The sequence below is a fragment of the Platichthys flesus genome, chromosome 23, assembly GCF_949316205.1.
Source record: "Platichthys flesus chromosome 23, fPlaFle2.1, whole genome shotgun sequence".
NCBI classification, from domain to species: Eukaryota; Metazoa; Chordata; class Actinopteri; order Pleuronectiformes; family Pleuronectidae; genus Platichthys; species Platichthys flesus.
The window spans coordinates 13,625,709-13,647,282 of record NC_084967.1 but is presented as its reverse complement, the minus strand read 5'-3'; the positions used below and the strand labels follow the sequence as shown (position 1 = coordinate 13,647,282).

General features: G+C 41.6%; 3 protein-coding genes across 3 annotated transcripts; 2 read left to right on the top strand and 1 right to left on the bottom strand.

The window, feature by feature from the left end:
- Positions 1-4,201: 4,201 nt before the first annotated feature.
- rad51ap1 (RAD51 associated protein 1) lies at positions 4,202-7,085 on the top strand. Its single transcript, XM_062383343.1, has 9 exons — positions 4,202-4,531; positions 4,615-4,661; positions 5,145-5,277; positions 5,472-5,578; positions 5,662-5,751; positions 5,872-5,997; positions 6,082-6,258; positions 6,346-6,483; positions 6,581-7,085. Exons 1-9 carry the CDS (start codon positions 4,515-4,517, stop codon positions 6,706-6,708), a joined length of 963 nt encoding a protein of 320 aa, XP_062239327.1. The 5' UTR covers positions 4,202-4,514; the 3' UTR covers positions 6,709-7,085.
- Positions 7,086-8,579: 1,494 nt separating this feature from the next.
- Positions 8,580-16,982, top strand: LOC133949178 (probable polypeptide N-acetylgalactosaminyltransferase 8). The gene is made up of 11 exons (XM_062383380.1): positions 8,580-8,772; positions 9,321-9,564; positions 10,563-10,729; positions 11,075-11,258; positions 11,380-11,577; positions 14,733-14,847; positions 15,049-15,234; positions 15,315-15,452; positions 15,638-15,733; positions 15,939-16,106; positions 16,755-16,982. The coding sequence occupies exons 1-11, from the start codon at positions 8,580-8,582 to the stop codon at positions 16,911-16,913; spliced, it is 1,848 nt and encodes a 615-aa protein (XP_062239364.1). The 3' UTR covers positions 16,914-16,982.
- On the bottom strand, positions 16,974-21,355 carry ada2b (adenosine deaminase 2b). The gene is made up of 9 exons (XM_062383342.1): positions 21,058-21,355; positions 20,554-20,773; positions 20,235-20,445; positions 19,984-20,111; positions 19,321-19,411; positions 18,636-18,744; positions 18,400-18,557; positions 18,124-18,326; positions 16,974-17,576 (listed from the first exon to the last, which is right to left on the bottom strand). The coding sequence occupies exons 1-9, from the start codon at positions 21,353-21,355 to the stop codon at positions 17,489-17,491; spliced, it is 1,506 nt and encodes a 501-aa protein (XP_062239326.1). The 3' UTR covers positions 16,974-17,488.
- Between the last annotated feature and the right edge of the window lie 219 nt (positions 21,356-21,574).

The window sequence follows — 21,574 nt, the reverse complement described above, 5'->3', positions numbered from 1 at the left end:
CACTGTGTCCGTGTTATCTTCACGATCAGCTCTTGAAAGTGAAGTCAGCTGTGGGGATGTTTTTATCAGGAGGTTGTGTTTAAACTAATTGTTGTTTCCTCTTGTGTTTCCTCTCAGGCTGAAAGGAGGTGGGACACTCTCAGCTGACATATAAGAATTTACCTGCACATGTGTATATTTTTTATATTCTTTGCACTTCAGTATTTCAACTTACTTATTACTACTACTATCTTTGACTCTTGCTATAAAAAACCTTCAGCCACAAAATGCACACATGTCGTCTGAAAAAAAGGCCAGTTCAGATTGCTCATTAACAACTGCCACAGAAAGACAGGTTTACAAAACATTGCTCGTTAGAACCCAAATCCTTTGTTTTCCCAGTGGCCGGGCTGAAAAGGAGCATCTAAATCCTCCACCCAACGCCGTAGGAGGCAGCTAAGCTATTACGTAACCCCTTACACAAGAGCAACAAATACTGAGCTGATGTTCGGAAGGGATAGCCCATGAAACACTGACCGGGAAGATTAAATCATGGAGAAAGGAAACAGGAGGTACAGGAAACATATTTATAGGGCTGTGACAGTCAAGAAAAAGTCATAATAAGCTCAAGAATCAGGATAAAAGTTGGTGGTTAATAAAATCTCACACGTTTTGATGCTTTATCAGAGCTTGTGAAAATGTGTATTTTGGGGAGCTGTTTAAAGTCTTACTATCATCAGCTGTAGCAGTTGCATTTTATTATGACTTATGAATTTATTGATCCTCTGTTTGAGGAATTCACAATCGACTCAGCAGCACAAGGGAACTGCGGTTGAAGTCAAAGCTTGACGTCATATTGAAGCTCGTGTTTTTGGAGAGTGTGTCAGATGTCCCGTTATCGTCACTGGTAAAAGTTGCTATTTACAAGCATTTTGATTAAGCTAAGATTAAACTATTGATCCACACATCGGAGGGAATTCAGCTGTTACAGCAGCAGACGGGTCAGAATAAGAGAGACACGAGAATAAAAACATGTACATAATAACCTTTTCACTGTTTGAATAGAATATGTTACAAAGTAAAGTGCAGTGGCAAAGGATTTGAAAATCCGGTTGTACATAAATATAAGGACATATTGTGACGTGCAGATGACACACAGGTGCAAAAGGTTAATTCCCGTTAGACACACTGCGAGGGACATGAGAATAAAGACTAATTTCACAACAAAGTAAATATGTAGAATCTTGTGAGTATACTGCTTTTGTTGTCGCTGTTCGTTCCTGCAGAAACAGGCCTGTAACAAATCCCATTCACATCACATGTTGCGGGGATGTTCTCATCGTTTCCATCTCTTGACCCCCCTCCCCCCCTTCTTCCACCCTGAACCGCATCCCCCGGCGCATGCGCACTAATGCGGGAGCGATACCCCGCAAATGCTGGTGCACGAGCCTCACGGACGTTTTTGAAATAACTTTGCGGGACGGACGCATTCGAAAGTCGGGGCTCGATCTGATCGTCGTCAAAAGCGCAAACGTCCATAAAACTGCTCCGGAGGATTTAACGCCCCCTGTCGATTTCCCTTTTTTTCTTTGTAGTTTTCGGAGAGGATAACGGTGAATTCACGGGTTTAACGTGAAGGCGACGCGGTTCACTTTGAGAATTAATGGCGAACGGCTGCTGAAGATCGGGTCAGTTTTTGGGAGACGGTTGTGATGACATCATGCAGCCAGTATGTGTGGGCGGGTCCTGAGCTGCGAGGGGAGAGGGGCGCACCCGGAGATCAGCTGCGGTCCGGCGCCATTAGCGAACAACGTCCCAGCGATGCGTTTTCCAAATCCTCACGCAGACTTTTTCCCCCGACGAGGAACAGCTGATCCCCCGCGAAGTGATCCCGCGTGTGTGTGTGTGGGAGCGCGGAGGGAGACGCGGGATGGCCACAACGGGCGAGACGCGACGACTTCATTTCGTCGCTCGGTCGCCGCTCGTCGAACGGGAACAAGATGGCGTCGAGGATTTTTTTTTCCTTCTTCTGCTTGGTCGAGCACTCAAGGGCGGAGGCGCCGTGCGCGTGCCCGCCACTGTTATTGTTTCCTGTCTTGTGTTAAATTCACAGATCCGAGTGCACGTGGTGTCACATTTGTTTTTGGTAAAAAAAACAACAACGACGCGGTACCGTGTAAAAGGTCGCGATCCAACCAAAAAACGACTCTTTTACAATTTCTGCAACTTAGTTGTTGTGAATATGTTTGTGCTGCAGTTACATAAGCACCATTCGCCTCCGCCACTGTGGCAGAAAGCAGCGTGAAGGGTAAAAACGGTCACTAACATCTGCTACCAGCTGTTTTGAGCTTCTGACACCATCTAGTGGACCACGCAGGTGGAACATAAATCCCTTTGCATCTCTGTTGAATACAGTTTGGTTATTACCACGTTATGAGAAATTCAAATGATGGTTCTTTTAAATTATATCAATAAACATCCCACATGACAATGTTGAACATTTAAACACCAAAATTGTAGAACAAACTAAACAGAAAACCAGGTGCATCACTATGTGGAGGTTTGAGGTGGTCATAGCTGCCGGCCAAGGAGACTATATTTTATGTGTCATACGTTTTATGTTATCAATGCATCACAGCTGTGATCCACCAAGAGTTGCATCTTTCCATTAAAGCAAGATCGAGCACACAGCTTATAACGTGGAAATTGCAATGATCCTCCCTGAGAGATTAGATAAAATCATTCTGAGATGAGCACTGAAATAGCCAAAAGTGTAGTAAATAATATATATATATATAATTATAATAAATAAAATACCAACAGATGGATGAGATATTATATTGGAGACATACAACTTGAATATGGAGTCAAACTATGAGGAGCAAGTTTTGGGAAAGACCGGAGCATATGATAAATTGTCGCTGGGGTCTATGTACAGCTGTGACACATTAGATTTATATATACATTTTTCAAAACAACATTACACACTTATGAAGTGCATATCCTTTTTTTTCAGATAATCAAGAATAGTCACTGCACTCACTGCACTGTTCATGTATATCATTAGTTATGCATAAAGACTTATAAGGATTCATCCTTTGGGCCAAATGTAGTTTACTTTACTTGATGTAGTATTGCCACATTGAAAATACTCAATTCTAAATCCTTCATTGCAAGGTTACATAAGAAAAAGTGTGTCCACTGATCAGTAACAAGTAACCAGTATGTTTTTTAATTCTGTGATCTAGATATTATTAATTTAATCGGCCTATTACTTCATTTGTAAAGATTAAGGGAGAAGAGATACCTGCTCACCATATTCCACCGTAAGTAAATGAAAATTTTAAAGAATATGCAGAAATTCTTTACATTGAGAAGATGAAACACAGACATATATCTTTACATGAAAAAATACTTTTGACAGTGCTCAAAACAGTTCACAATTTTTTGTATTTGAAATAATTGTATTGGCTCAATGTGTGTAAACTGTTGGAATGTTACATTTTTAATAAACCATATAGTTACTCCTAAATCAGTTTGGTGATTTTATTTCATGTGCTTAATCTGTAGGCTTAAATTAAAACTTGAGTTGACATACAAAGTAGCAGACAGTAACAGAAGTACAAGTACTTAAGAACTGCATTTGAGAAAATGTACTTGTTTGCCACAATACCATTTTTTATAGTATAGCAACACTGGTTATAATCGCATCTCATTATTTCTTACAATTCATATAACACCTGCCTGGAAGAAGTATATACCCACCACAACACAGCAACATTATCATTATTAGTATTATTGTTAGTAGTAGTAGTTGTAGTAGTATTAGTAAAACACAAAATAACAACTAACAACAAAACTGTTCTGAAGGGAGCCTCAGACCATTTAACTTTATATTCTGTTAATCCAGGGTCTAGGGTTAGGATTTCATTTTAATATTTTAAGGCTTAATATTTGTATATACGGTATATGGGTTTAATCATGGGTTTAATCATAGACTGTATGGGTTTAATCAATGTATTTCCCAGAAGCAGATTCGACGAATTATTTTTATTTGATTTTTCCATTTTAAATTGATTGATTATACTTTTAGAAGACTCTGCTATCAACCATCTTCTATGTGAGTCTCAGTAGTTTTCTAGGAAATGTACTGAAGTGTGCTTGAGTTTGTCTTTTGGAACGAATCTGCTACCGCTGCGCGTCATGCTAACTAACAACATTACCTCACTTCCGGTGAGTTCAGGCGGGCTGGTTGAAAACGCAGGAAGGAGGATCGTCTGCCTAATGTCGTGCAACACAAGTAACGATCATCAGTTTAACGCACTAGTTCGCGTTTAATCCACACGTTTCACCCGCGAAATCATCGGACGCACGTTTGTGTTAAAACCATCGACAGTTCAAACTAGCTTAGCGTCTTCAGCTAGCACACGTAACCTGTGTCGACACTGGTCGGTGTTTGTGTTGATGTGGCAGCGGATGTAACGTGCTGATTAATTGTGTTTACCGGATTAAAAACCTCTTTAACGTGACCAACTATGGAGCGTCCATCGAGGTAGGAGGAGATTTTGTTTCCGCCCCTGTTCATTCTGTTGTTAGTGCCTGTTGCTTGACACGTTGTTTGTTGTTTACACACAGGAAGACGAAGTGTGTGAACTACCGTGAACCCAATGACTGTGACGATGGTGAGTTCGAACTCACAAAATTATAACAATATAACTGCTGTAAATAAGAGGTTATAATATAAATACCATTGTATGGCAGGCTTTAGTTTTGTACTTAAATCTACTTGTCAGTTTGATCTTCTATTTGACTTAATATAAACACAACAGGCATCATCCCACATGCAAACAGCTTCCCCAATGTCATTTAGTCCCTTCAAGAATTCACACATCCTATTTATTAAAGTACAAAGTGCTGTCAAGGTAGGAAAACTAAAAAGACATAACCACCATAACATCCGCATTGTCGACACTGACCAGACGCCCGATCAGGCAAATACTGAGACTTCACATCAGCCTGTAATATTTGCTGTTTCACATACAGCACATTGTGGCCACCCCGAGGCCGGACTCTCTCTTTTCGTGGCACACCTGATGGATACGAATCGGTACATTAACACGAGACCTCTCTCACCACTAACGCAGAGTATCTTCATGTTGTGACAGATGACGATTTTGCCTGTGCGAAGGCTCCGCCCAGCAAAAAGGCCAGAGACGATGTGAAACAACAGGAGCACAAGAAGGCGTCGAGGCAGTCGTCCAGTCAAGAGACCGACTCTCAGTCCAGCCAGAAGAGCAGGTGGGGAGTTTGACATCTGACCCTGAACATAATGACGAGAGGGGCTCGGAGTACATACCTCCGTCAAGGGCAACGCTCTATCTCACAATGTTCATTTTCTAATTGAATTTCTAATAACCAGGGATGACACACTGTATAACGCCGTATATAATCGATCGAATCTTGAATTATTTCTGACTTTTTTCCCCCCATAGAAGACCATTAGATGAGAGGTTGTGTGAACGAGCTCTAGAAGCAGCCATCACGCTTTCTCTGCTCAATAATGCAGAGGAGGTGGAGCGCCAATCACCATCCAGTAAAGGTATGCTGTGTCTTTTTAAAATATAGAGATTCAGTGTGTATGATGAATGTGTTTTTGTAAATTTCTAAAATCAAACATTTTAGGAGACGTCAAGGTTCCTATTCCATTGGATGAAAACACAGATCCCTCGTCCCTGCACACATCAAACTGCAGCGTGAATGCTGCAAGTCTGGGTAAATCTCCCTTATCTTTGTCCAATGTGTTCAGTGCTTCATATTTGACAAATACATCGTCATCTAGTATCGGAAAAGGTTTGAACAGTTTGTGAGTCTGCTGCACTTTGTTTTCTTCAGGCCTGGATGAAATCTCATCAGAAAAGGTGTTCCCAGTTTCATCCAGACAAAGAAAAGCCGCCATTGAGGAGCAGAGGAAAAACTTGAAGGAAGAAGATGACGACTATCGACCCAAACCGACACCAGGTTATTATCACTTGTTCTTAAGTGTTGTTTTTTTTTGTGTACCACTGTTGGTTCGATGTGATTAAAATAACAACACTTTTCCAGATTCAGAAAGTGATGACGATTTCAGCGAAGCGGATGAGAGTGAAGAGGAGGAATTCACAGTGAAGAAAATCAGCAAGACTAAAAAGAAGGAGCACGTCGTCAAGAAAGAGAAGATTAAATCACCACCAGCCTCTAAGAAGGAGAAGCAGCCATCAAAGCCTAAATCTGTGAAAGCTGGTGAGTTCCCCAGATTCATCAAAGTAAATTCAGCTTTTGTCACTGATGAATTATTCTAATAATTATGACGATTTGATCCACGAGCAGCTTCCACACCAGTGAGAAATCCTCCAGCCTCCAAACTGGCATCCGAACGACACGCTTCATCCCCCACACTTCCCTCCTCTAAACCTTTGGATTCTCTGAGTCCAGCAGGGGGCAGGATACCCAAGTGGAACCCACCAGGTGCAGCATGAGTGAACAGCAGCTGTGATGCCTACACGCGTTTACACATTTACTCTGAGTCACTTGAACTCCAAATTCATTATCTTTTCCTTCGCAGGTCTGATGGGTAAAAGTCCCACGTCGTCCCACAATCCCTCAGGGAAGTCTCCGGGTCAGGGTCTGCGACTCGGACTGTCTCGTCGTGTCAGAGTTAAACCGCTTCATCCCAGCGTTGCAAGTCACTAACTTAACTCTTCAGCTGTCCATGTTTGTGTCAGTGATTGTCAGCTATAATATCCTTTTAGCTTTAAATACTACTTTTAAAAAATGTCGCTTGTAAATATTTCTTTCTTGATTTGTATAATAATAAATATGACGTGATTTCCTGCTTTGGCCACAAATGCCATATTTTGCCTCAAGTAAAAAAGACAAGAAGAGTTATAGTGATAATAATTAAGAAATGTATTTGTCATGGTTTCATCAGTACAGTAATTTTGGGAGATTTACAAATTTCACCTTGTCTCTTTTTCATTCTTGGTCTTATTTTACTAATCTCTCTATCCATTTTACAACGGCGTGCAATCTTTGTATATTGTGTACATAAATATGTCAAATAAAAAGTTAAAGGCATTTTCAACACCAGGAGTTACTACATACATTTCAAAGTGAGGATGAGCTGCTGGTTCAAGGTTCAACTTCTCCAAGATGAGAACAGATCCATCATTCAGCTTCTCTGCTGCGTATAGAAAGTTTTATTAACACGTTTTCCTTGTTCACAAATAACAGGAGAGTATCCAGCAAGGAAGAGCGCCTGTAGAATGAAGAAATTAAGTGATATATATATTTTATCTTTATTGTTACTTTTGAACCGACCTCTTTCTCAGTGTTTCCTGTCTTTAAACCAAGTTCAACGTCTCATCAAGCTCTGGGGAATACAAAATTTGGAATACTTTAACTTTCTGGTAAATATTTCATTCTCCTGAAGAGATGTCGGGAGCTCTGTGAGATTTACAGTAATGGTCCACTTTGCCTTTTGCAGTGAGAAATCCATACCCCCACAATTGTATTTAACAAGAAAGGATTGTGATCTCAGATTACACATTATCAAACCAGTTTATCTATTGCTGGTGATATCCTAGGTCACACTTGGTTTCTTTTCACATACAGTAATAAGGAAATTCTTTTCCCGGAAAACACAGGAGGACTCCGCCCTTCATTATTTAGCAGATTGAAGAAAGAAAACAATAATATTCAGGTTGCTAACTGACTAAGATGGTATTGAGTCAAATTGCTGAATAATGTTACAGAACAAGGTTTGAAGGTCAGGGATTTCCAGACATCACCTGGAAACATTAAATATTGACACAGTGGATTTGTACAGCATTAAGTAGGTTTATAAAGCTTTTATCTTCTTTTGTGAATACAGGTTCGTTTTGTTTGTTAAGTCCAAAATTAGTCCATTATAAGGCAGATGTTGATTGATGGATTACTGCACAAGGATGCAAGGTCCTTTTGACCTCATGACAGCCGATGCGTAAAATAAACAGATTGATCAAACTATAAAAACGGTTGAGTATCATTAATATATTATTTTATTGTTGATTAAAACCTGTTTTGTCTAGACGATATGATTTTTTATGTTTTATGTTGTGCTTATATAATATTTTGTTTGTGTCGTTTATGTGATTCTTTATATTTTCTGTGTTTATTTCGGATGAGCCAACATTTTTTAGCATGATACAGAAATAAAACCATTTATTTAAGGGAGCAAGGAAATCATGACACGGCTTAAACACACAGTGAGATTTTTTTCTCCAGTGATATAAAAGCAAGGTGAGAAAACAGATCTGCTCCTGTTGACTGCGTTTCCTTAGTGAAACACACCTTGTCTCCCAGGTGCAGCGGGAGCAGAGACAGAAGAGCTGAGAACCACCAGAACACGTCAGTGAACTGCAGGATATCAGATCACTCTCCGGTATGAAGTGTCACTGCATGTGTGTGTGAAGGGAGGGAGGGAGGGAGGGACCAAGAGTTTATGACATTTAGGTACTGTTTACTCCTTTTTTCATTCAATGTGACACTTGACTTAATCTCTCGGCAGCAGCAGCAGCAGCATGATGAGGTGTGGCTATTTCAAAGTGACAATTTTGGCCTTGGCCACGGCCTCGACCCTGGTGTACCTGAGCTCCATCAAGAATGAGGTCCATACCCACTCGGAGAGACTCGAGACGGCCCAGCACAACGATTCCATCAGGGGCCAGGGGATGCTCAGAAGGTTGGACAAGATGGAGAAGGATTTAAACAGGCTGCGTGAGTAAAATCTAAATAATCTAAATCAAAGTTTATAAATTGATTGAACTTGATTTTTAAGATGGAAAAACTCTGTGTGTCATGATCCAATAAAGGAGGTTGTAGATTATAACAGGGTTCAATTTGTTTTCAAAGTAAAGTTAAAAAAAAGTCAAAGTAAAACAGTTTATTTAACGTTTCCACATTAAACAAATGTACCTGTTTCATGCTAAAGTGGTTATACGGATGAGAGCTGCCACCATCATTTGAATTATCAGTTACTATAATTATTTCCCAAATTAATCAATTATTTGCCCAGAGACCAATGTGGCTGTGTCGTTTCTTGTATTTCATATATTATCCAACCAGTTATAAAAAGAAAGCCAGAAACTACAGTAAATAACTGATCACAACTAAATAAAGATGAATTATCTGCAGATCACCAAACTTAGGGACTCACTATGAGACCTTTACTGAAGAAACAGTGATTTTTAATGAAGTTAGGTAAAGTTTGACTTTACACAGAGCCAGTGACCGAAAACAACCTGCTCTCTGTTTTCTGTCCACAGTCGCTGTGATGGGCAAGGTAGAGATGAAGGTGCCAGCGGGGCAGAAGGAGGCAGAGGTGAAGAAGGAGAGGAAGGTGGTGAGGAAACTGTTCCCCAACTCGTACCTGTTCAGTAAGTGGGGACAAGAGCTGTCGGAGGAGGAGCAGAGGGAGGCAGAGATGCTGTTCAAGAGGTACGGGTACAACGCCTTCCTCAGTGACCGACTCCCCCTCAACAGAGAGATCCCTGACACCAGGCCCCCCAGGTAACAACCCCCCCACCCCCCTCGGACTCTCCCAGATTATCTCTGCACACACACCATACTCTGGTCAAACACAGGTGGAGTGGCTATCAACCAGATGACAGCTTATATTGATGCACAAATACACTTAACATCCTCGTGCATCAGTGTCAATCAAGGTGTGTGTTAGCTCCATATTCTGCCAGTTAATGAACACTTTCCCAGTGTGTTGGTTCCGGTATCTTATCTTATCAGAGGTATATACCGTATTTTATAATCCAATAACTAATCTATTATGGAAACCTAAAGGATGTGTCCGTTTAGGTTTCTTAGCTCTGAATAAATCTATTTCTGTTGATCAGAAAATGTATCATTACCTAAATGATCTAATAAACATGAGCGAAACCCCCCCCCAAAGCAAAAACAAAAGTGAGGAGCAAATTCATTAAACTGAGGAATATTTATCTTAATCTTGTGTTAAATGATTAATTACATTAATCCTGCTCACACTGTTATTGCATATTGTATATAGTATAGACTATATTATATCAAATGAATATCATTTAATATTAGTAAGAATTTTTGTATTTATCTATCCTAGTATATGCATGTATACATTTTTTATTTCATATTATTTTCCCTTGCACTATATTTGCTTTATTCTTTCTAAACATGAACCAATATGGATTTAGCTTTCATTCCCCAGAAAACTAACTTTTTGTTGAATTGGACAAACATATATAAAAAAGTAGATTTGACTCTTTTCAGTAAAGTAAGTTCCTTTTTATTTAATGCGGATTTAATGTGAAAATAAAACCCATAATTTATGCATTTCTGATTTACAAACTGATCAATCCGCGATGTAGAAAAACAGCATCACAGAATTGGGGCTCCCGAGATATCTTTCCTACATTAACGTCTGATTTCCCACTTTTCTCCTGTGACCATCACAAACACAAGAGCTACATGTTTAAATTTGGATTTAAGATGTCAAAATAAACATGCGTTCCCCCCCATCACAGATGTGCTGAGAAGAAGTACCCAGCTGCTCTGCCCACCGTCAGCGTGATACTGATCTACCTGGACGAGGCCCTGTCTATCCTCAAGAGGGCGATTCGCAGCATCATTGACAAGACGCCGGCTCATCTCCTGAAAGAAATCATCCTGGTGGACGACCACAGCAGTAACGGTGAGCTAGATAATGCTGCTTTAAGGCTATGGGAGATTGTTCTGTGATATAGGCTGCTTTCATTTTTTCAACCATTTTTTTCCGACACAATATTTAAGACGTACAAAGACAAACAAAATGTTTACTGACGCTATAAATCAATTAAGAAGTGTTGCCCCCTGCTGGTCATTTGAGAGAAGACAGGTTCAAGGCAGTTCCACTTTAGCTTCACTTTCCAGACCTGGAGTTTATAAATCCATTTTTAGAAGCAGTCTGTGGTCTATGCTAAGCCAACTACCTCCTGGCTGTAACTTCAGATACAGACTGAACCTACAGCAACATTAACGAAACCTTCACTGTCGGCAGAGGATATAAAGGAGAAACTGGACGACTACGTCACGCTGATCAACGAGGAGCGTCCAGGCCTGGTGAAGAAGGTCCGGCACTCCGAGCAGCTTGGCCTCACGCAGGCCAGACTTTCGGGCTGGAAATCCGCCGTGGGGGACGTGGTAGCCATCTTTGACGCTCACATCGAAGTCCATGTGGAATGGTTGGTTCAACTCCAGAGTGATGCAAGTTAATTTGTCTTTTGGAGCGTTGCTGTGCTGGTGAAGCTGTCAGTGCACATGTTGTTTCCGTTCTGTCGAGTTGACCTGTCACTGTTTTTGCAGGGCAGAGCCGCTGTTAGCTCGCATTAAGGAGGACCGCACCATCATAGTCACACCGGTGTTCGACAGAGTCAATTTCGATGACCTGACGCTGACTCCCTACGTGTCTGCAGCCGACGCCTTCGACTGGGCTCTGTGGTGCATGTACGAGTCCTTCAGACCAGAGTGGTACGAGCTAAAGGACGATACTCTACCTGCCAAGTAAGTTTAACGATAACTAGCCAGGTAAGCAAAACCTTACTTTGGTTAGGTAAGAAGGTCAATACGCATATCCAGCGAGGGGGAAGGTTTTGAAGGTTGAGAACTGGTAATCATGAAAGATAACAAACAGACTTTATTTGCAGCAAGAACGTTTGCAAAGCATCACAATTATGCTGTAAAATGGTACCAAGAGTTTTACATGTATGAGCCTCACCAAGGAGATTATGTTTTGAGTCTCGTTGAGTATGCAAAAACTACTGTCCCAGAGGTTTTTCCAAATTTTAGTGACATTTTTCAAGAAAGTAGACTTTTTAAATACAATCAACTTGCACCAAATATCATTCTCTCATTAAGATCAATGAATTACTCTCTGGGAAAACGGTGGATAAGTTGAAAAGTTAAAGAAAGTTAGGAAAATACCGGAAATTCGTTCTGATCCGGATTCTGCACCAAAATCGAAAGGGAGTTTACTGTAAGCTACTGTAAATATAATTACAGTAGCTGACAGCATTTTTCCACAATAACACATTGTAAAATGACAGTCAAGTTGTATCCTGACTGTAGATGGTGCATGTTACATTTAAATTAACAAAAGTGCTGCAAGTAGATGCACTGTATGAATGTGTGTGTGAATGGGTGAATGTGAAACTGTAATGTAAAAGCGCTTTGAGTGGTCATCGAGACTAGAAAAGCGCTATATAAATATAAATCCATTACCATCCAAATACGGTTGATATCGAGTGCGTTGCACGAGGCGGTTTGGAAGAGGACCTCGACATGAAAGCATGGGAGCAGAGGAGCAACAGCCGTGTGCAGCCAATACTTAATACGTAAGTTGAATGTTAATTGCCTACAACATTTATATGGGCCTCAACTTACCAAAGTGAATGACTTGAAGGGAATTAATGGCATTTGTAATTGAAAAGCTAGTATTCAACCCTACCAGGTACTCTCTTTTGAGAGTAGCAGTAAAGCTCATTAACATCGCGCTAAAGCTAGCATGCTAACGATAGCTGGGTGAATGGGAATGATCTTGTTACCCTCAACAGTTAAGCAATTTTTTTAATGTATTTTTTCTTGCAGGTGTTAGCAACAGCAGCCGACGTCGAAAGAACACTGACACTCCTTGACTTTCCGAAACTATTGTCTCAGGTAGTGTATAACTTTTTTTTAAACTGTTGTTAAGCGTTGCACAGACCGAGACTAGATAACAGTTAAACATGTGGATATGTCTTTGCGGAAGGCAACAGAAATTATGTTAGATCATAAACTGCCTTTATCTGCTGCCCGCTGCAGTTGTCCAAGTAAGACAAAAGAAACTAGCCCATCTGGTTATTCAGTAATTGAAATGCCGTTATAAAAACAGAGTGATAGGAATAATTTTTTGTCTTAAGGGTCAAGGCCGAATTATACCTTATACCTTATTATAGTTACATTCAGCAGCTGTCAACAACACCCCCGCCGCCTGAACATAAAAATGACAACCGGTTTAGCCAACACTCACTTTATTAGAAACGTTACTCCGCCTAGCTTACCAACCAGCATGGACTAAACCCTGGGCATAGAGTCCTTCAATTGAAGATCTCATGACTAGCCCAACAACAGTGGCAGCAAACTGGGACAACTACCAAACAACATTTTAAACCACATCATACATGCCAAAAATATGTTTAGTAATCCACAGTAGAATATAAATACTCTTTTTTGTTTGTATGCTGGACCTTAATTGCAGAACATGAAGCAAGATCTTGATCACCCTACCTGGTTCATGTGCAGTGAATATTTGTCAGTGATAAAAATGAAACTGGGACAACTACCACACCACATTTTAAACCACAACAAACATGCCAAAAATATGTTTTATCTATCTTTTAGAGGAGCTGTCAGCGAAGTTTTTCATGAAGTTTCTTTTCGTGTGATTTTGTGATTTCAGAGATTTCGTTGGAATCATTCCAACCAAAGGCACCAAGATGGCAAAGCTGGTCAGACAAAGAAGTGGGTGCAAGACAACAAGAACAAGAACAAATGTGTCAGTCCCCAAGTCTCTTCTCTCCTCAAGAGATTAATGGACTTGGACTTTGAGTGCAATTCAAACGTAAAGCATGAGGACTGTTCTCCTCACTGTGTGACTTGACATTGTTCTCCTCTTAACATTTTATTAGTATTTACATCCTTTGCTGATATATTAAGATTTCGAATTATACTGAAAAAATGTCATATTTTTTTGGCTAGTTAGCTCAAAGTTAAATTATACCAAAAATTATGTGATCTTCTTCTTAATACATTTCTACCTCAGGTACTGGTTACAATTTGGGCATTTAAGCCGAATATGTTGTCAGTTTTAATAATGTTTGACTATGTTGAAACTCTGGTCACTTTGAATTCCACTGGCTGGCCGGTGTCCAAAGATATAAATTTTGCGTTTAAGAGCTTTACTGAAAAGAAGAACACCATGTACTTTCAACTTTGTGAAACTGAATTGTGTCAATAAAAGTTTTATTTTGTTACAGCTCTGGCTCCATTTTTATTTAACAGGTGAAGAGACTTTAGTGCGATGTAGATGAATTTTATGCCTGGTCTTATTCAAAATACCTCAAAATATGCAAAACTGCTAATGTAAAAAAATATAGAAATAAATAAAAGAGTTGTACCACATTATATTGTATTACCAGCTATTTATTGGCAACTTTAGGTGCCAGGTGTCTTCTGAAATTTGATCAAATATAAGGTAATGTTGTAAACTAGATTTTTTCTGTAAAAAAACTAACAATAAATTGTTGTAATTTATATACAACAAAAAACTGCAAAACTTATCCTGTAATATGCTGTGATTCTTTTTAAAGTAATTAACAGTACTTTATTGGCAACTTTTTGCCAGGTATTTACTGTTAACTCTACAGTCAATTCTTTACATTGAAGGCAGTAAAGTGTCCAGTCAGCCTTGGTGGAGGTGTGGGCTCGCTGAGTGTCCTTATAGTAATATATATATTGAATTTATCATATTAGAAACATTTGGAAATCTGAAAATTAAGCATAGAATAGCTTTTTAATGTAAATATCATGTATTTCTCGAGCTTCCCTCTTTACCACTCTTATTACTGCTTTTATTATCCAGCGTTTCAATTGATTTCCACATTGTCGACCTCTGTCACCAGGAGTCCGTCCGTCATGGGGATTCTTGTAGCCGATCGCAAGTTCTTCGGCGAGATCGGGAGCCTTGATGGTGGGATGAAAATATATGGTGGTGAAAACGTGGAGCTCGGCATTCGGGTAAGACCGAAGAACTCTGATTGTTTTCTGGGTTAGGTTTTTGTTTGTCATAGTCCGGGCGCTTTAGTCTGTTACTGTTTGCTCTCCTTGTGTTTGCACTGTATTCTCTCAGTTGACAAAAACATACAAGTTAGTACTGCATTGTTTCTTGCAGATGATTTCTCCGGAGGTTATCATCTCACCATGTCATTTGTTTTTCAGGTGTGGCTCTGTGGAGGCAGTGTGGAAGTCATACCTTGCTCTAAGATCGCCCACATTGAACGAGCATCAAAGCCTTACCTCCCGGACCTGAGTGTCATGATGAAGCGAAACGCACTGAGGGTGGCCGAGGTGTGGCTGGATGAATATAAATATAATGTAAACATTGCCTGGAACCTTCCTCTAGAGGTGAGAGCTTTTACCCTCCGAATTCAAAAGACTGTTTTTAGAAGTTGTGGCTGACGCGAACGCTGCACTTCCTCCCACAGAATCATGGGATAGACATTGGGGATGTGTCGGAGAGGAAGAAGCTGAGGAAGAGTCTGAACTGTAAGCCGTTTCAGTGGTATCTGGATAACGTTTACCCCTTGCTCGACCCCCTGAGTGACCTGGTCGGCTATGGAGCTGTGAGTTTAAAGTAGAAAATCATTCAGGGTGTCGTTTAACCGTCTATATCAGTTCCCATTGCAGACAACAGCCAGATGTTAAGTTGAGTTTTTTGACCAGTGGAAAACGGGCTTGATTTTAGGTTTGATGCAGTGACACTTTGGATGCTATAAGAATACATGTCCATGTCTGCTTCCGTCTGCAGCTGCAGAATGACTTAAAACCAGACCTGTGTATAGACCAAGGACCAGTTCCCGGGAACACACCAATTATTTATCCATGTCACTTCTGGTTGCCTCAGGTATGTTTAAAGATTTATTGCAGGCAAACTAAGTCATTGTCATCTATTCTAACCTACATGCACAGACTGATGTGCTTTAAATGTTTAATTTGAATGTTTTTCCTCCCACATTGAAACAAATATTCCAATTTAAAAAGAAAAAGTTGCTGTAACACAGACAGACTATGATTTATATCTGTTGAATAACTGCTTTTCTCTGGTGCAGCACTGTTATTATCGCACTAATGGACAGATCTACATCGGTGGAATCAAATCTCACAAGTACAACAACAACCGCTGCCTGGTGGACTCGGGCTCTGGAGTCCCCCCGGGGCTGTACGACTGCAAAGTGGCCAAGCAGAAGAATTTCCACATGCTGTGGGATTTTAAACAGGTGAGTAATATGTCAGTTTGAAGAACAGTAACAGAAATTGAATCTAACAATGAGTAAATAAAAGCTTTAAGTACTCAAAAAGGCAAGAGTGTTATAATATGGGAAATGTATTTACAGACGTCTGATCCATATTGATGGAAAACAAGAATGCAAAAGCCATAATACAAATGAAAAAGCTACATCGATACAACCGCAGCAACACAAAAGTATTTATGTATTATTTAAAAAAAGGAAAAATAAAAAAAGATGCCTGCCTGTCTGTTTGAGGTATTACGGTACAGGGGTTCTTCCTTTTTGGATGCTCCGGTACCGTAACATCTCAAACAGACGGGCATCTTTTTTATTGAAACAAACATATATAAGAGAAATAGTGGACGACAAACATAGATATGCTAGGAAAGGAAAAAAAAGACAATGAGGATATTATGAAAGAGAGAGAGGCACAAATAGAGTCTAAATAAAAATCATCGGCTAACTTGATCAGAGAAAGTAACGGTGCTTGTCTTATCGTCAACATCTGTCGTTCATTTCCGCTGTGGTTGCGTTTCAAAGTTGTGTGACCTTTGCATTTGTGTTTTCCATCAATGTGCTTGTATGGCACCTCTCAGCCACCGTAGAGAGGTTGACTAAAACATGTTTCATATCCAGGGAGAACTGATCCAGAACAGAGACACAAAGAGATGTCTGGAACTTGGGAAGGACGAAAATGGCTACTCCAAACTGGTTGTTCAGCAGTGCACTGGGCAGAACTGGAAAATTCAGAATCTCGTCGAGGGCCGTCTGCTAGGCCCTAAGAAGACGATATGAGAAATGAGCCATTACTGCTCAAGAACAACAAACCAGAACAACCTGCTGTGCGAGGCAGTGGACTATGGGCAGAAAAGGTCTCTGGTTCGTCTCAACGGAGAAACAACAAAAGGACGAACCTGGATTGACCTGTCCAAAAATCCAAGAGGATTCTCCCTACCCTGTCTAGTGCCCCTGAGCAAGGCACCTTACTCCCCAAACATTAAACTTAATCTTAATCTTTGCTTTGGTTTCAAGGGTGAAGTCGTGAACTGGATCCCAAGATGTGATCAGTTTTTATTATACGGCTTTTGACACTGATATATATATATATATATATACCTGAACTGCCACAGAGCAGTAGTGATTTTCAGTTTTTGCTTTGCTTTGCATAGGAAAGAGCTTTTCTGTTTGAATTTCCCACCAGGGCAGCCTTCCCCTTCCCGCTCGTATCAGCCTTTTCCTTTCACAGAATAAACAGCAGGCTACCAAGAGGGCACTTAACATTTTTATAAATAAATAATAGGCTGGCAATGTTGAATTAGGGTGGAGTCTTTAAACAAACATTCAAGTCCAAAGGATCCGTTTTGGTTTAGTCACGAATGATCAGCGATGAAAGTATCCCATTGTTTCTGCCACATGAGGCGGCCCCTGTCCTTCAGGTGAGCTGGCAGCGAGCTGTACCTGCAGGAGGGAGGAAGGGCTCATGAGGGGGAACCAACAACAGACGAGGCTGAGACACCACCACAATTACACAAACAATAAGTCTCATCAATGGGTCATGTGTCAAGAGAACCTGTTGTCCTCCGTCTGGATCAGGAGGTGGATCCAGGGATTATTTGTCACTTTTTTGTGTGGCATTGTTTTCAGATTTCTCACAGAATCCTTCAAGGATATTAATTAAAGGGTGCAATTTGGTGCAGATCCAAATATGGATGAAGATGATGCCTTCATGATCTGCATTGTTTCTTTGCTTTAGCGGTGGATTGATGCACATTCTGAGCTCCAGTGTGTATTTGGGGCAGCAGGGGGATGTGGTTTACATACAAAGTGTATGTGTGTTTATGGTAATTTAGGAGCTTTGCGAATTGTGTGTCTCCTGCATTTTGCTCCATGGCACAGAAAATAAGTTTTGAGGTCAATTCCCTGATTGTTTTTGTCTTTTAAGGGGTTTTGCTGAAATTTGTATATCATATCCCCAGTTAACACGTTAAAACCTGTTGATTCCGACCTGATGGAGTTGAGAGCCAGTTCCTTCAGAGTGCCCAGGTTTGCTTTCAAGCCTCCGATGCCCACAAAGGCTTGATAGAAGTCGTAGGAGAGGCCTGTGGTGCCGAACAGAGACGGGTCGTCGGAGCTGATCACCATCGGGTGGCCCTCGGACATCAGCACGGCGGCCGGGTGGTTCCTCAGGTCTGATACCAGCTTCAGCACCTGGAGGCCGGAGGTCAAACTTAATATACAGACAGGGACCCGTTTTGTCCGAGAGTGGGCTAAGAAATTCAACCTGGTTTGAGATGGGGCACAGCTCCACAGCCACGTTTCTTCTCCTGGAAAGCTCCTTCGCCAGCGGGTGGTGTGCCAGAGCGTAGCCGTGCCCAATGCGGGTGGTGTTGAACAAAAGGGCATCGAGGACGTTCTGATCCACGTCGGTGCCTTCGTCGTCTGCAGAGAAACGAGAGGTGTGGCGTTGAAGGGATCTTGGCTTTGCAACGGACTTGACCGGCTCGTTCACGCACCCACCTGTTTCTCCCGCATGAAAGAAGTATGGCAGCGTGACCCCCAGGTCAGCTGGCATGGAGAGCGCCTCCCTGAAGTACCACAGAGACCTGCCGCTGTCCTCCCTGCCCACCTGGAAGCCACAATTTAGGCAAACTAGGAAGTTACCACAAAGAGAAAAAGAGCAAACCTTCTCTGCTACTGTTTGTTTCCTGCCATGTCGCATTTTAATAAATCAAACCTGAACCCCAGTGATGTTGGAGTGTGTATGTCGTGGGTTTACTGAACGATTCTAACCAACTTGTCAGGGGTGCGTTCGTAAATTCATCGTGAAATGTTCAGAGCATCAATTCATAGTTTTAGATCACTGCTGTCAAAGTAGAGAAGGAGGGAGGTGGACTTTCATCAGCTCAATGGATACTATTGTACATGCATTCAGTCAAACCCCTGTGGAGCTTTTAAGAGTCTTAGATAACCCTATAGTTTGCCCAGTGCAGGTTGGCTGCAGGGGTATAAATCTTTAAATGCAACATCCCCCCCAGGCTGCTCAAAGATCTGGAAATCTACAAACTCAGTCATGAAGGTTGACTTTTCCTTGATTTGTTTCCCTTTATCTTAAAAACAAAACAAAACAAAAATAACCTTTTTAGTACCAGATTAAAAAGCAGCAGGAATAAGTTTATAATCAAAATGTTCCTCATTCTCTTACCAAGTCAAACCCTGCCACGATGTCTGGGAAGTCATTTTGCAGCTGAATGGCCTCTTTTATGGCTCCTTTGACCTCAGACACACTCAGAGCCCTGGAGGAGGCAGCGAGGAGAGCGAACACAGGAGTGAGGACACGAGTCGGTAAAATAGGATCGGGCAACTTGCAGCGTCAGGACTAAAAATATATATAAAATGTCTAATGTTCGATTGAAGGTGAAAACAACTGGTGATTTAGTCAGAGACCAAAGATTATGATGCATTCAGAGGAGGTACTCAAACATTTCACTTGAGTAAAAGTAAGTACTTGCTTCTGGATGTACTTTGAGTACTTTATAAGTACCTGTCGAGGATTCTTAAAGCAACAATCCTCAACTGTCCCCACTGTTTCAACATGAATAATACAGGTTCTGTCATATTAATAAAGAATAAGTAATATGGAGTCTCTGCCTCTTCTGAATCAATTTCTGGTGTTTTTATATATTTTGCAATTTCCCTGCTGATCCAAATAAAAATCGGGATCTAGTGGATTTAAATCTGGTTTCATAAGTGTCAAGGGTTTTTCAGCTGCTGCACAGAAACAAACAGAAACCTGTAACTTCTCCTAATATGTAGCTGAGAAACAATACTGAGTGCCATATTAAATCTTACTGATGGATCTATTTACCTGTGGACAGAAATTATGATGCGAGCCCCAAGAAAGTCTGGATGATCATCGACAAATTTCTTTGTGACTTCTTGAAACGTCTTCAGAGTCCAGACCTTATCGTGAATGGTCCCGTCGAGCTCGTACGTCTGCAAAACCCAGAAAACATTTTTCATGTTGCAATGTGCAGCAACGTCAGAGCTCCTGCTACTTTCTACCGAGGCCGGAGCTGCAGGGATCAAGTGTGAAACAAAACGAGGGTGAATAAAAACCTTGGAGATGCCGCTCCTGAGCTCCAGATACATGATGTTGTCTTGGAGGAGCTCCTCCAGGCCCTTGTAGAAGTAGTCCCTCAGCACAGGAGCATGGGTGATGAGCCCCGCTGCTGCGATGAAGGCTTTCTCAAACTTCTCCCACACAACGTCCTGGTCTGGATACTCGTTGTCTGGATCCTCGGTGAAGAGAGTGAGGTGCTGCATCAAACTGGAGCGACAACACCCACAAAATGAGAATGAATACTGTGCATTAAGTTCCCTTTGTTACATCTTGACTGGAAATGTGTGAGGGGGAGTTTTGAAATCTTCCTTCAACCTGCTGTCAAAGCTCGTGGGGTCTCCTATCTTGGCTCGCAGGGTCTCAAGCAGCTGCCAGTGGAAGCAGTCCCACCGGGGGAACGGCCGGCGGTCGGAGAACAGGAAGCGGACCGAGTTGTCCCACGTGAAGCAGATGTAGCAGTGAGGCCTGTACGTGACGTTTCTCACCAGCCAGTCCACGCCGACCAGGGTGGAGCCGTGGATGTGGAGGGCTGCACCTGCCGGGGACACAGCAACGTGACATCAGGACTTTGGGCATCGAACCCATGTACATGGCGACTGATGGGTTATGAGACAATGGGCCCCTGAGCACAGACTATGAGGTCATCATCGTCTTAGTAGTCTGTTTCTTTTCCCTTTGCAGTATTTATTTTGACATAACTACATCATCTTGTTTCTTGGTAGTCAACTATTTTGAGCTAATCTGATTTTTTCTTTATTTATCCTTCACATCATTCTGTTTTTTTTTGTCATTTTTTTTGTGTGGGGATTCCATCATCACCTTTAGGCATCTTCTGCAGCAGTTTGAAGATGGAGCTCTTCTGAATGAGAGGCTTTGCTTTGAAGAAGTGAATGGCCGGTGGGAACTGGGCAGCAGACATCTCCCGCTCCTTCTGCCGCTGCAGGGATGCTCCCAGCTTCTGCTCGGCCGCCGTCAGGGCCACCCGGCCCCCGGTCTGCCTGGACGCCTCCTGACGCATCAGCAGGTCCCTCTGGGCGGGGTCTGGCATCCCGTCAGCCGCTCTCATGAGCCCCAGGAGGAGCACATAGGGGGCCACAGTCTGGAAGATGGAGATCATCTCTGGGTGTAACTGCAAGGTCCCGTCGTCCTAGAACATGGTCACACTATCTGTGACTGGTCGTGTAAAGAGAGAAATACTGTGCGAATTAACTAATGAGATTTAAGTCTCTGGAGTTTTTGCAGCTTAACTGGTAAATACATTTGCAGAACTTGCTTAAGAGTCCATTCACTAACTCGTTCGTGACTGCTTAGCTTTCTAAATCCGACGTTTCCGGGA

Bases quoted from the DNA above. Each gene is read 5' to 3' on its own strand.
- rad51ap1 (XM_062383343.1), top strand. The intron at 5,278-5,471 runs GTGGGGAGTTTG...TTCCCCCCATAG, and splicing joins CAGTCCAGCCAGAAGAGCAG to AAGACCATTAGATGAGAGGT. The intron at 6,484-6,580 runs GTGCAGCATGAG...TTTCCTTCGCAG, and splicing joins ACCCAAGTGGAACCCACCAG to GTCTGATGGGTAAAAGTCCC.
- LOC133949178 (XM_062383380.1), top strand. From the start codon at position 8,580: ATGAGGTGTGGCTATTTCAAAGTGACAATTTTGGCCTTGGCCACGGCC. The intron at 8,773-9,320 runs GTGAGTAAAATC...TTCTGTCCACAG, and splicing joins GAAGGATTTAAACAGGCTGC to TCGCTGTGATGGGCAAGGTA. The intron at 11,259-11,379 runs GTTGGTTCAACT...CTGTTTTTGCAG, and splicing joins ATCGAAGTCCATGTGGAATG to GGCAGAGCCGCTGTTAGCTC.
- ada2b (XM_062383342.1), bottom strand. From the start codon at position 21,355: ATGATCTCCATCTTCCAGACTGTGGCCCCCTATGTGCTCCTCCTGGGG. The intron at 20,774-21,057 runs GTGATGATGGAA...TGTCCCCGGCAG, and splicing joins GCTGCAGAAGATGCCTAAAG to GTGCAGCCCTCCACATCCAC. The intron at 18,327-18,399 runs GTTGAATTTCTT...TCCGGCCTCCAG, and splicing joins TGTGCCCCATCTCAAACCAG to GTGCTGAAGCTGGTATCAGA.